At 39.9% G+C, this 12215-nt stretch overlaps 1 protein-coding gene across 1 annotated transcript in view; it reads right to left on the bottom strand.

Annotated features, from left to right (window-relative positions):
• Positions 1–12215, bottom strand: part of C4BPA (complement component 4 binding protein alpha) — a 76851-nt gene that overhangs the window by 28714 nt on the left and 35922 nt on the right. The window contains exons 12-14 of the mRNA XM_084797730.1: positions 6541–6601; positions 2168–2271; positions 1121–1300 (exon numbers count right to left, since the gene is read on the bottom strand). Of these exons, the coding sequence (XP_084653856.1) occupies positions 1121–1300; positions 2168–2271; positions 6541–6601 (345 nt within the window). The remainder of the gene's footprint in view (positions 1–1120; positions 1301–2167; positions 2272–6540; positions 6602–12215) is intronic.

Here is a 12215-nt window from a genome sequence, read left to right as displayed (position 1 = left end):
TTCCTGCTCTTGCTTCCTTCAGTGATGGACACTGATCAGAACACGTACGTCTAGCAAACCCTTTCCTGACCAAGTTGCTTTTGGTCATGGCATTTATCACATCAACAGAGAACAAACTAGGACATAGGTGGTCACATGCCCAGTGGAGGACCATGGTATAATTTATGTATCTGCCAGGCAAAAGCTATTTGATCAAGCTTCTTTTGTTGTTATGTTTTGATTATCAAAATAAAAGCTCTATTCTTTCCCTTTTAAAAAAAGCCTCTTAATTAAGTTCAACTCCCTCTTTCAGATAGCTCTGGTGGTATATTCAAATGCCCGTTTGTTCTCCTGACTCGTTGAGTTGTTATTTTGAGGAAAAATAAAAATAAATGCATTACCAGTTTTTATGAAACACTTTAAGGAGAAAAAATGCACTCAGTTTCATTTGGTTGATTACACCATCAATACAATATGGAATACCACGAATTGGTGAGTTTTGTACACGAATATACACTCTTAAAAATGTTTATCCCTTGGTCACAACAGAAAAAAATAGAAAATAAATTTTAAATCCTCAGTGCTGCAAAAGTGGGATATGGTACATTGCTGACTGTCTTTTTTCCAAATAACATAGTTAATATTAATATTTTAAAATATTTACTTTATTGATTTCTGTCAGTGTACGTGTATAGGTATGTGTATACATGGGTGTGAATGGTGCCTACAACAATGCGTGTGGAAGCTAAGAGAAAGCATGAAGAGTCCCAGGAGCAGTTGGGCGTGATGGCGCACAGCTGTAATCCCTGCACTCTGGGAGGTAGAGGCAGGTGGATCTCTGTGAGTTCCAGGCCAGTCTGATCTACAAAGCAAGTCCAGGATACAGAGTAACTCTGTCTCAAAGCAAAATGAAACAAAAACAAGCAAACACACAAAAAAAATCCCTAAAAACTAAAAACTGGAAAAAAAAAGTCCTAGGAGCCAGAGTTACAGCACTGAAGCACTGACCAGAAAACTCTTGTGCCATCTCTGCAGCTCCAGGTAATATTAGTTTACAACACAACTTTATTCTAACGTTTTCTTTAGACTTGTATAATTTATTGTACTTAAAGGACAGGTGATAGCACATGCTGATACTCACTGACACAGAAGTTACTGTACATCCACAAGCCGTTCACGTCACAAGTCAGGCGGCTTGTATTGACTTTCTTGAAGCCATGGAAGCAGGTGTACTTCAGAACAGTTCCAGTTGGGAAGATTGTTTTATACAACTGGTTGATTGGAGAAGCAAATGGTAAACTGGGTGGAGGTCCACAGTCACCTGGATGCCAAATTACAAGGAACACCGCACGCTGTATCTTGAGAGACAGGATCTCAACATTTGAGTAGTAAGGTTTACTGAGCCAAGACCATGACTCTTACTTACTGCCCCAAATCTCAGTGACCACAATAGATGATCATTGATGTGTGCATTCTGGAGGTAATAATAATAATGATAATAATAATAATAACAACAACAGCAGCAGCAGCAGCAACAGCAGCAGGATGGGAATTTCGCCTACCCTCCCCTAGTCAATAATATATGTCAATCTCATTATTTTCTCATTGCTCATATCCACCTATCAAATATAGTCTTATGTCATACCAAATAATATTTCCCTTTCCTCTGTAAAAACACAGTTCTTCTGCAAGATCAGCTGTCTCAGAAGCAGGGATGGAACAGAAGCATTTCATTTATGTTCCCTTGGAGCTTTTGAAATTTGTTAAATTCTGCTTTAAACAAGCTCTCAAAACCATCACAGTGTGGGTCCTACGTTAATTCCGCTTCCCTAGTAAGAATGAAGTAAAGTACTAAACATCTTTCACATGACCCAGTGGAACTGTCTGTGTCTATTCTACATAATAATCCCCTACAGTGAAGACTTCATGATCAGACTGACAAATAACACATATTTATTCTTAGTCATAGTTGCTTTGAATTTAGATTATTTGTAGATCCCTGCAGAGGAGAGTCTAAAAGATAATCAAAGGCATCTACGAAACTGTCTTTAGTCAGAAGTATACCAACTTTTCCTAAATCTACTCTACCCTCCAATGTAAAACTGGATGCTCACTAGACCATCTTTAAAGCAGGCATGTGATGGTGAGAAGACATATGAACTGCCCCCCCCCCTCTCCCATTACTTACCAAGAACAGGAACCATCAGAACAGTAGCCAAGGTCATTTGGAACAGAGTTGAACGAGAGGTTTTCCGCTGCTCAAGGAAAGACCAGGCTGCCATTATCCCTTTCCTGCAGAGGGCGGAGCTTATGGTGAGTGCATGTGGGTCTCTTGGAGATACATGATCTGATGCCTTTCCTACCGGGAAAACTCAGTAGCCATTGGTCTTATGCTTGTCACCAAGCACTGAAAGTGACATTGGAACTCTCTTCAAAGGGATTATAATTGAGTGTATACAGCACTATAGTAAATGGAAATATTTACAGCACATAGTAGCTTCTGTTGGCATAATATGCTCCGGGAACTCACTCAGAAGGCCGGGTGTTTCCACGTGGATAGATAGGAGTGAGCCTTCCAGAAGTGGCTTCCTATATGGTAAGTGTTGCTGTCAACTCTGAAGTGGTAGGTAAGGAATAATTTATATTAAAAGTGAAAATCCAGGTTAGACATGGCAATAGCAGTTAGAAATAAGAGGCATCTCTAAGGAATTTTGAGTAATTCAGATAACTCTCAGCAGGAAGGTGTTGGTTAGAGACAGAGGGAATGACAGATAACAGTAGACTTGACTGGGTTTTCAGTACCAAGATTAGAAGTTTGTCCTCAGTGAATGGAGAGCCACCTTTATGTTAATCTTCAATGAAATGATTACTGTGCTTTCCTAAGATCATGGCAACATGTATTTACAAGGTAGTATCAGAGAGAGTGAGACAGACAGACAGACAGACAGAGACAGACACAGAGACAGAGACACAGAGGACAGGGAGGTTTATGAGAGGTGGCAGAGAGGTTTATTTAAAACAACTGTTCAATGGGTATCAACACACCCAGTTTAATAAAAAAAGAACTGTCTGGTACATAAGCACAGGCCAGCATCACATAATGTTAGTGGTGCTTTAATACTATTTTCATTAATAAATACCAGTACCATGAACCCTAAGAAACACCTGAGTTAAATGGCATTGTAGACAACAGGGATTTAATAGGCATCTACAAAATATTCCACTACCAGCCACAGGACGTACATTATTCTCAGAAGCCTATAAAATATTCTTTAACATAGAACATGCCTTAGGTCAGAATACAAGGCCTAAGACATACAAGAAAACAGAAATGATTTCTTATATACCATCTTATCACAGCAGAAAAAAAAAACCCAAGACAAAATCTCAACAGCACAAGAAATACAGAAAATAAATGAACTCATGGAACTCGACCTATAGTACCAATTTGTCAATAGGTCGTTAGGGAAATCAAGGTAGAAAATTAAAAATTCTTAGAATCAAATGAAAATGGAACACAACATACTAGAATCTTTGGGATACAAGTAAAATAGCAACAAGAGGGAAATGTATTTCTAACATTGCCTACATGAAAACTAGAGGTTGTAAATAACTTGATGATATGTCCACACGTAGAAAAACAGAACACAACAAATCTCAAATTAATATGTGAATAAAAATGGTAAACATAAGGGCAAAAATTAAGAAAACAGAAGTGAAAATAACAATACGAAGAACCAGTGACCCAGAGATGGCCAGCTAGCTAGAGAGAGGAAGGAAGGAGAGAAAGACTGAGTGATACATAGACACACACACAAAAAAAAAAAAACAGAGAGAATGAAGCCAGGTTAATAATGTTAAAGACAAAAAACATTATTGCAGAGACTGGTGGCATCACAGGTTCTTTGGACACACTCTGAAACCTTTAAAACACTGAAGAAAGAAACTGAAGAAGAGGCTATAAGATGGAAAGACCTCACCTCTCATGGGTCAGCCAAATCAATACTGTGAAAATGTGTAGATTAGCAAAAAATTGAAAAAAATCTACAAAATAAGGACACATCTCTAGACACTTAAGACCTACTAAATCAAGAAAATATAGTCTAAGCAGACCTTTAACAATCAATACAAGTAAAATTGTAATAAAAAGTCTCCAAACTGGAAAAAAAGCCCAATCCTGAATGATTTCTACCCCTATCCTTAAAGAAATATTAGCACCAGTGCCCCTCAAATTATACCATAAAAGAAAAATGGAAGTAAAACTACCAAATTTATTATTACTATTATTTATTATTTATTACTTATTATTATTAGATCAAAAATGTAGGGTAGGGTGAGGTAGAATCATAGTTCGATCTCCCTGAAGAATATAGATGAATAAATTCTTAATAAAAATACTTGGAAACTCAATTCAGCAACATATAACAATAGCTTCACTTCTAATAATCAAATTGCCTTTATTCCAAGATGCAAGGATGGTTCAAGATACACAAATCAATAATTGCAAAGCAGAATCCAAACTCACTGAAGTAGAGAGATCATATAATGTCTCAAAGATGCAAGAACTAAAAGCCTCTGACAAGTTCAACACATCCATGATAAAAGCCCCAAAGAAACTGAAACCAGAAGACACATAGCAAAGGTTATGTCCAACAAGCACACAGCCACACACACCTAGTAAGAAAAAACTGAGACCATTTCCTGTAACCCTGGACAAGAACGTTTGCCACTCATATTCAATAGAACACTTGAAGAAGTAAGCAAAAATACATGCCAGAGCAATAAGACAAGAAAAAGACATTCTAAAGTGATGTCATCTTATCCCGATTTGTAGATGGTATGAGCCTATAAATAAGACACTCTAATACTCCACCCTAAAACTCTTAGACGTGACAAACACTTCCAGAAATGTAATAGGATACAGAATCAATATACAAGCCCTAAGCACTTTCCTGTATGACATGAACAAACATGCCAAGAAAATAAAGAAAATAATCCTATTCACAGTGCCTTCCAAAACTCTTAGGAATAAACCTAACAGAGGAGACAAAAAGCTCTACAATGAAAACTTTAAAACAGTAGAGAAAAATCAGATAAAAGATTAGGAGCGGGAAAGACTTCACATAGACCCATATCATCAGAATAGCAATCCCATAGAAATTCCAAAGCCATTTTCCCCAGAACTAGAAAAATAAACCTAAAATTTATATGGAAGTGCAAAAGCCCCCAGATAATCAATAATCAATAGAGCAAAAAAAGAATATGAGATGCGTCATAATATCTGATTTCAAATTATACTAGAGAGCCGCAGTAACCAAAACAACATGTTGCTGACACGAAAGCAGACATGCAGACCAAGAGAATAGAATCAAAGATCCAGAAACAATACTCTGTACATATACTCACCTGATTTTCAACAACAACAACAAAGTAAAAAACATGCACCAAAGTAAAGACAACCTCTTCAACCAACAGTGCTAGGAAAACCAGACACTCTCAACATTACACAAAGGTCAATTCAAAATGGATTAAATATTTTATTTTTAAGACAGAAAACTAAAAATGCTAGAGGAACGGGAGGTAAAATGCCTTAAGGAATGGATGTAGGTAAGTGTGGCCTGAAAAGGAGTCCAATGGCATAGGAAAGAACTGCAAGAATTGACCATTGAGGTTACTTGAAATTGAAAACAAAAGCTATTTCTCTACAGTAACGGCCACAACCAATAGAGGTGAAGAGACAGCAGCAGACCAGGAAGAGCCTACCAACCACACAGCAGATTTTATAAAGAACTAAAAAAAAAATTAAATACCAACACCCCCCCCCAAGTAATAAACAGACAACTGTCAAAAGATGAAACACAAATAACAGATGGATATACGAAAATTTGTCCAACATCATTAGCCATCAGGGAAGTGCAATTTAAGACTACACTAAGATGCCAGCTCATTTTGGTGGGAAGGCAATCATTAAGAAAACAACAAATGGTGATAAGAATATGGGGGCAAAGAAATCCTTGGGTATTGCTGGTGGGAATAAAAATCAACTCAGCCGCCATGGACGTAAGTATAGAGACATCTAGAGAAAGACAAAACTGTGTTGCCGTGTGCCCTGGCTGTGATACTCCTAGGAAAAATGCCTGAGAGAGTATGGCACAGGTGCACCACAGATACACACCTGCTTGCACGTGTTTTGCGTGGCACTACTCGCAATGACTGATTTATGGGATGGGTGAGATGATGTATTCTATGTGTACAGTTGAGCTTTGGTAAGCCCCAATAAAGAATGAAATTTGTGTCATTTTCAAGAAAACAGAACTGGAGATCCCTCAGGTTAAGGCAAATACCACCCATTCCCTCTCACATGTGGCTCCTAAACTTTATATGTAATTGTATAGATAATATGAAAGTAAGAGGGAGGCGAGTAGTGGGGTGTCAGAGGAGGGAGCAAGAAGTGGGTGTGGGGGTTGAACATGTCAAGGCATATGAAGCGCTTCAAAGAAGATGCCTTTTTAAAGCTCCTCGTTGTGTGTAATGAACATACATCAAAGATCAGTGACTTACTCAGGTGTCATTGGAGAAGCTTCCTCTTGCAGTAGATGGGAAAGAATACAGAGACGCACACCTGCCCAGTGTGCAGAGTGAGAGACCTTAAAACAGTCCCAAATGAGATGTCTTCATCAAAACCTTCCCCTCAGGAAACCCTGCAAAAGAGGGGACAGGCAGATTGTAAGAGCTACGGAGCAGATGGATAACTCCAAAACTGTCTTCCAGGCACAGCAGGGCTGATGCACAATGAACCAACTCACAGAGACATGTAGCAGCATGCCCGGGGCCAGACAGGGAAGAAGACAGGATCCCTCGTTTCTTTTTGAAGATTTAATTATTTATTATTTATACAGTATTCTACTTGTGTGTGAGCCAGCAGGCCAGAAGGAGGCACCAGATCTCATTATAGATGCTTATGAACCACCATGTGGTTGCTGGGAATTGAACTCAGGACCACTGAAAGAACAGCCAGTGCTCTTAACCTCCGAGCCATCTCTCCAGCTCCATCATGCCACACTAACTAAGAAGCTATCTCCAAATGACAACCACTTGCAAAGGAAAGATGGGTATATAAACCATCCTTAAGGGCAGGACCCCAGCAGTAAATGGCCAACACAAATCAACTCAGTGGTATTTTTATACTTTGGAGGTGGGGTCACTTACCTCTAACTTTGTTTGGACAGCTTTTAAAATAAAAAAAAAAATCTTACTGGTCTCTTGCTTGTGTATTGTTTTCTGACTTTGTGGTCTTTTGATGGGGTTGTGTGTGTGTGTGTGTGTGTGTGTGTGTGTGTGTGTGTGTGTGTGTGTGTGTGTTTCTTGTACTTTTTCTTTCTTTTTTCAGTTCTGAATTGTTTTTAATTTGCCTGTTTGTTTTCTAAAGAGAGGGAAAGAGACTATCCACAGCTGGATGGGTGAGCAGCTGGATTATCTGGGAAGAGGCAGGGGGGGGGGAAATTATCATCAGAATATATTGTATGAAAATTTTATTTTTAATTAGTTGCTGCCGAGTTTGGTGACCTGAATTTGATTCTTTGAACCCGTACAGTAGAGAGAATTGACTCCCAAAAGCTTTCCTCTGACCTTCATACATGTACACCACACACATGCCACACCCCTCATGCATACACACAAAATCATTAACTATGTACGTGTTTTAAAAGAAGACTACTTCAAAACTCTCCCACTAGGGAGACGAACATAGGAGACTGGCAGTCTGGGGTTGCCTGGGTTACCTGCTGAGAGGCTCACCTGTCTAAAAGGTAGGTACATCTGTAGGAAACTGACCTCTGAGGAGGCAATGAACTGAGGGGATGAGCAGTGTGAAGATTAGTGCTATAGGCCTTGCTGCAGCTGCTTTCCGTCCTGGCAGTAGGCAGATGCCAGGCACATTTGCCTAACAGTAACGGAGCCATTTCACATATCTCATTTACTGGAGCATCACTCGGAGGCCACAGTTAAAATGCAGGGATAACAAGGGCACTGTGGTCTCAGAGACTGCTATATCTATAGTGTGTGTGTGTGTGTGTGTGTGTGTGTGTGTGTGTGTGTGTGTGTGTTGTGTAATTTTAGCTGTCTATGTCTGCTGGAGTTTTCAATAAAATCTAACGTTCGTATTCTTTTTAAAGGACTTGGCATAATGCTTAGAGCATAAAAATGTCATTTTTTTAATATGTTAGAAAGTGTTTTTGGAAAATAGTAACAGAACTGAGATTAGAAAAACTCTGCCAAAACATGGACTCTTAGGAGTCAAAACATCATTACATCTATTTAAGCTATGATAATGAGTGGCTGCATCACTGGGGCACTGTAATTTTGTATGCTCCAGTGGAAAGAAACACCCAATAGAGTTGTATCAGAGGCTCTTGGTCTGGTATCCAGTGGCCTCTGGAGAGCCAGTGTATATGCAGAGAAGATACACAGGACTGTCAACATTCCTCACGTGTGAACATTAAAGATAACTTGTCCACTTAAAGTGCACAGCTCTGTGAGGTTTTATAGTCCACTGGATTTCAGGGCATTTTTATTACACACATACACACCCAAAGCCACATTCTCATTAATAAGCATATCTCTTTTCTCTTCCCCAGTCCTAGCATGAACTCTGTGTCTGCAGATCTCCCTGTTTTAGATAGTTCATGGAATTAGTACACTGCGTGCAATGATACAATGCCTGTCCCACTGTGACTGGCTTTTCCCCCCATGTAGTATATACACATTTTTTAATTAATCTACACTAAAATGTGCATCAGTGCTCAATTACTGTTCATGACTGAGTAACACCATTGCCTTAGGTCACTCTACCATATTTTGTTCATCCTCAACTGAAGAGCATGTGGGTTGTTGATAAATTAAAGATGCTCCTTGATGTCTCATCGTCCAACTGAAACTGTATCACACTTAAAAAGTGCATTTGTATATCTAACCTGCTGCCTCAGTTTTCTTCCCCTGTTGCTGTGATAACATACCCTAACAGCAGCTAAGTCAGGGAGTCTATACTGTGGGGAAACACTGGCAGTGAGGGCTTGAGAAAAGTAGCCAAGTTGTATCCTTAGTTAGGAAAAAGAGAGCAAGGACTACCTGTGCACTGCTAGCTCTCTTTTTCATTCAGCACAGCACCTCAGCCCAAAGAATAACTCCACCCTTCTTGTTTTTTTTTTTTAACTCCACCCTTCTTTACATTGGATATTCTCACATGACTTAACCTAATCTACAACCTGTCTCTCAGGCATGGAATGCCAGAGGCGCAGAAGGGGCTAGTGTAATCTAGACAGTCCCTCGTGGCTGTGCTTAGACGCTTATTTCCTAGGGGACAGACCCTGTCATGGTTATGCATCACTATTAACCCTCAGACCTAACCAAACAGCACAGTTTAGCCCAATCTATACGGAACACACTCGGAACACTTATATAAGCCTACACTCAGACAAGAGCCTCGAATACAAAGCCTACCTCGTAATAAAGTGCTGAAAATCTCGTATACACAAAGAGGGGGCATTTTGTAGATGTTACAGGATCAAAACCATAAAACACATCATCAGTCATCCCCACGCCTCCCACTTCCATGTTTGAGTGGGAGCCGATGGTTCCCACTACCACTTAGCATCATAAGAGGTCGCTGCAGCGTATACTGCCAGCCCAGGAAAAGACCAAAATTCAAAACAAAAAAGTATCCGTAGAATGCATATCTGACAATAAAATTATCTGAACATCACACATCAATCTGCCATGAGAGAGATCCTCTATATTATAAACAATGCTGCTATGAGCATTTGTGGACACTTTTCCGTGTGGACATTTTTTTCATTTTTCCCCCCTTGGGATTATGCAGCTTGATAAGGCACTCTTGGACCAGACAGCAACTCTGTCAACACCCCTAATGATAGCAAAGTGGTTTCTACATCGTTTTACATTCACACCAATAACTCATGAAGATTCTAATCTCTTGACATTTTCCCTCAGAGCTTGTGTTGGTTGCGTTTTTCTTGTTGTTTGTTTGAGACCCAATAGCCTTGTTTCTGTGAGCCTGGTCTCTTGCTGTGAGTTTGATGTAAATTTCCCTAATGAAAAGTGATACTGATGACATTTCATGCAACTTGTTTACAGTTTGTGTAAGTCAGTCCTTTGGAGAAATGTGCACTCGAATAACTTTATTTTTAACTCAATTCAACGCATTTTGTTGTTCACCTGTGGAAATTATTTCTTTACCTTTCCTTTATTTGTGGAGAAAAGCTGGCTCTCTGAAGTCCCAATATCCCAAAGTGTCCTTAAATTCTCCATTTCCTAGCCTCTACTTCCCAAGTGCTGTAATTAGAGGTGTCTGTCACCATGCCGATTCCTAGTCATCCTTGACAGCATCTCTTTAAGCACACGAGTATTTTTTAACTTGTCCAACTTTCCCCTTTTTATTGATGCTCATGTATTTCATGTCATAGATAAGAAACTGCTGCCTACCCAGGAAGTAAAGATTCACTCTTCTGTCTTCTCATAGAAGTTTTATGGTCTGGATTTTCTGTTTAGGTTGAAGGTCTTTTATTTTTAAAAGCAGGGGTACAGTGCTAGGTCTGGAAGAGCGAGGACAGGAGGCACAAGGAAGACTAAACATTCTCTTGAGAGATGACATAGAGGGTGACAAATGTCCTCTTATCTACGTATCTTCCCACACAAAGGTTTACAGCTAGAGAGGAGCCTGGCAGTGTTGCCAGCTCCAGCTTCTCCTGTGCTGAGGGTGTGCTTCCTTGCCAGCCCTTTCACCTCATTGAGTAACTAATATCATTTGCCATTTTTTATTCTCATATCCAGGGAGTAACAAACCAACACATTTGTACCTCACAATCAGAAGACCGATGCCATACGTTTCTAATCTACTGTGCACCCCATTTCCTGGTTAGGCACTCCTCACTGTCCCGTTCTGTTCTCCCCAAGGCGATATAATTCTAGCCGTTCCCCTAAGGTAGTCAGAGTGTTTAGTAAATGACTGACCTGCAGGTGTCTGAAAAAGACATAGGAAGACTCTCGTGTTGCCTTGGTTTCCCCCCCTCCCTCAGAATGAAGTGTCTGTGGTCCCTGACATTCTTTGCCCCTCCCTGGAATAGAATTGCTATAACATTCTTTCCTTTCGTGCAAATGTTCTGCCAAGCTCTGAAGTTCCAGTGACAATGTTAGTGGTTGGCTGGTCCAGCGGGATAAGCTCAAGTAGATACAGAGTCAGTCATTGTTCTTGGAAATATGAGAGGTAGATCCTAACTCTCGGCTAATCTTCAAATGTGATAATAACATACGCTAGTGTTTGTTGCTGTCTAGCCTGCCCATGAGAGGCAACTGGGAGGACATATCTACTGATGTGCCCACAATACAGTCTTCTCTCCCTTGTGGATTCTACAGATGCCAGTGGTTGACTGGTAGATTGTGTAGGTGGGGACACAGTGGTTGTATCTGTTCTGAACATAGACATTATGTTCTCGTACATTATTCCCTAAATAATACCATGCAAAAAGTATTTACCCCTTGTATAAAAGTAATGTAGAAATGATATAGAATACACAAGAGGATTATGAGAGTAATCCATAAATAAGATTGAATGAAGAAGAAGAAGAAGAAAAACCCAGTTCTTTCTTCAAAACCATTAAGAGATTTATTCTGGAACCAAATATTAGTGACCATGGTCAAGGAACACAGAACCAGGTTTCTCACATTTCGTGTTTCCACGAGGCCTTAGTCTCATGAAAATTTTATAGTAACAGAACCAAGAAAATCACAAGTCAACACTTTTCAAACATATTGCCTGAAACAGTGTGTAACAGCAAGGCAAGGAGCTTCTGCTCTGGGCTCAGATGCTGTCTAAGGAGTCTTGGCTCCTGGGTTGATGCAATTCAGTGATAATGTACCCCAAAAGGCCTTGTACAATTATCCCAAGGATGCTACATGAAATACAAAAGTGGGCAAGGAACATCTGTCAAGGGGGCTAGAGATACTCATCCATTACAGCCAGACTCTGGGCCTCCAGTACCCCAACCTCCCCACATTCTTTGCAGTGTTCACAAGCCTTCACGGACCTTAATGGTGAAACTTTGACTACATGGTCCATTAGTACATAATGAATCTGAGCCAAGTCCCAACCTACAAAGCACTGCAGAAAAGCTTTATGTAATGGGGAGTGAAGCCAGATTAGCTGAGTAGAGAAACATTTC

This window comes from Acomys minous (genome assembly GCF_964271855.1).
Source record: "Acomys minous genome assembly, chromosome: 1".
Classification (NCBI taxonomy): domain Eukaryota; kingdom Metazoa; phylum Chordata; class Mammalia; order Rodentia; family Muridae; genus Acomys; species Acomys minous.
The sequence above is the reverse complement of the archived record's forward strand: the minus strand, read 5'-3'. Positions and strand labels throughout refer to the sequence as shown.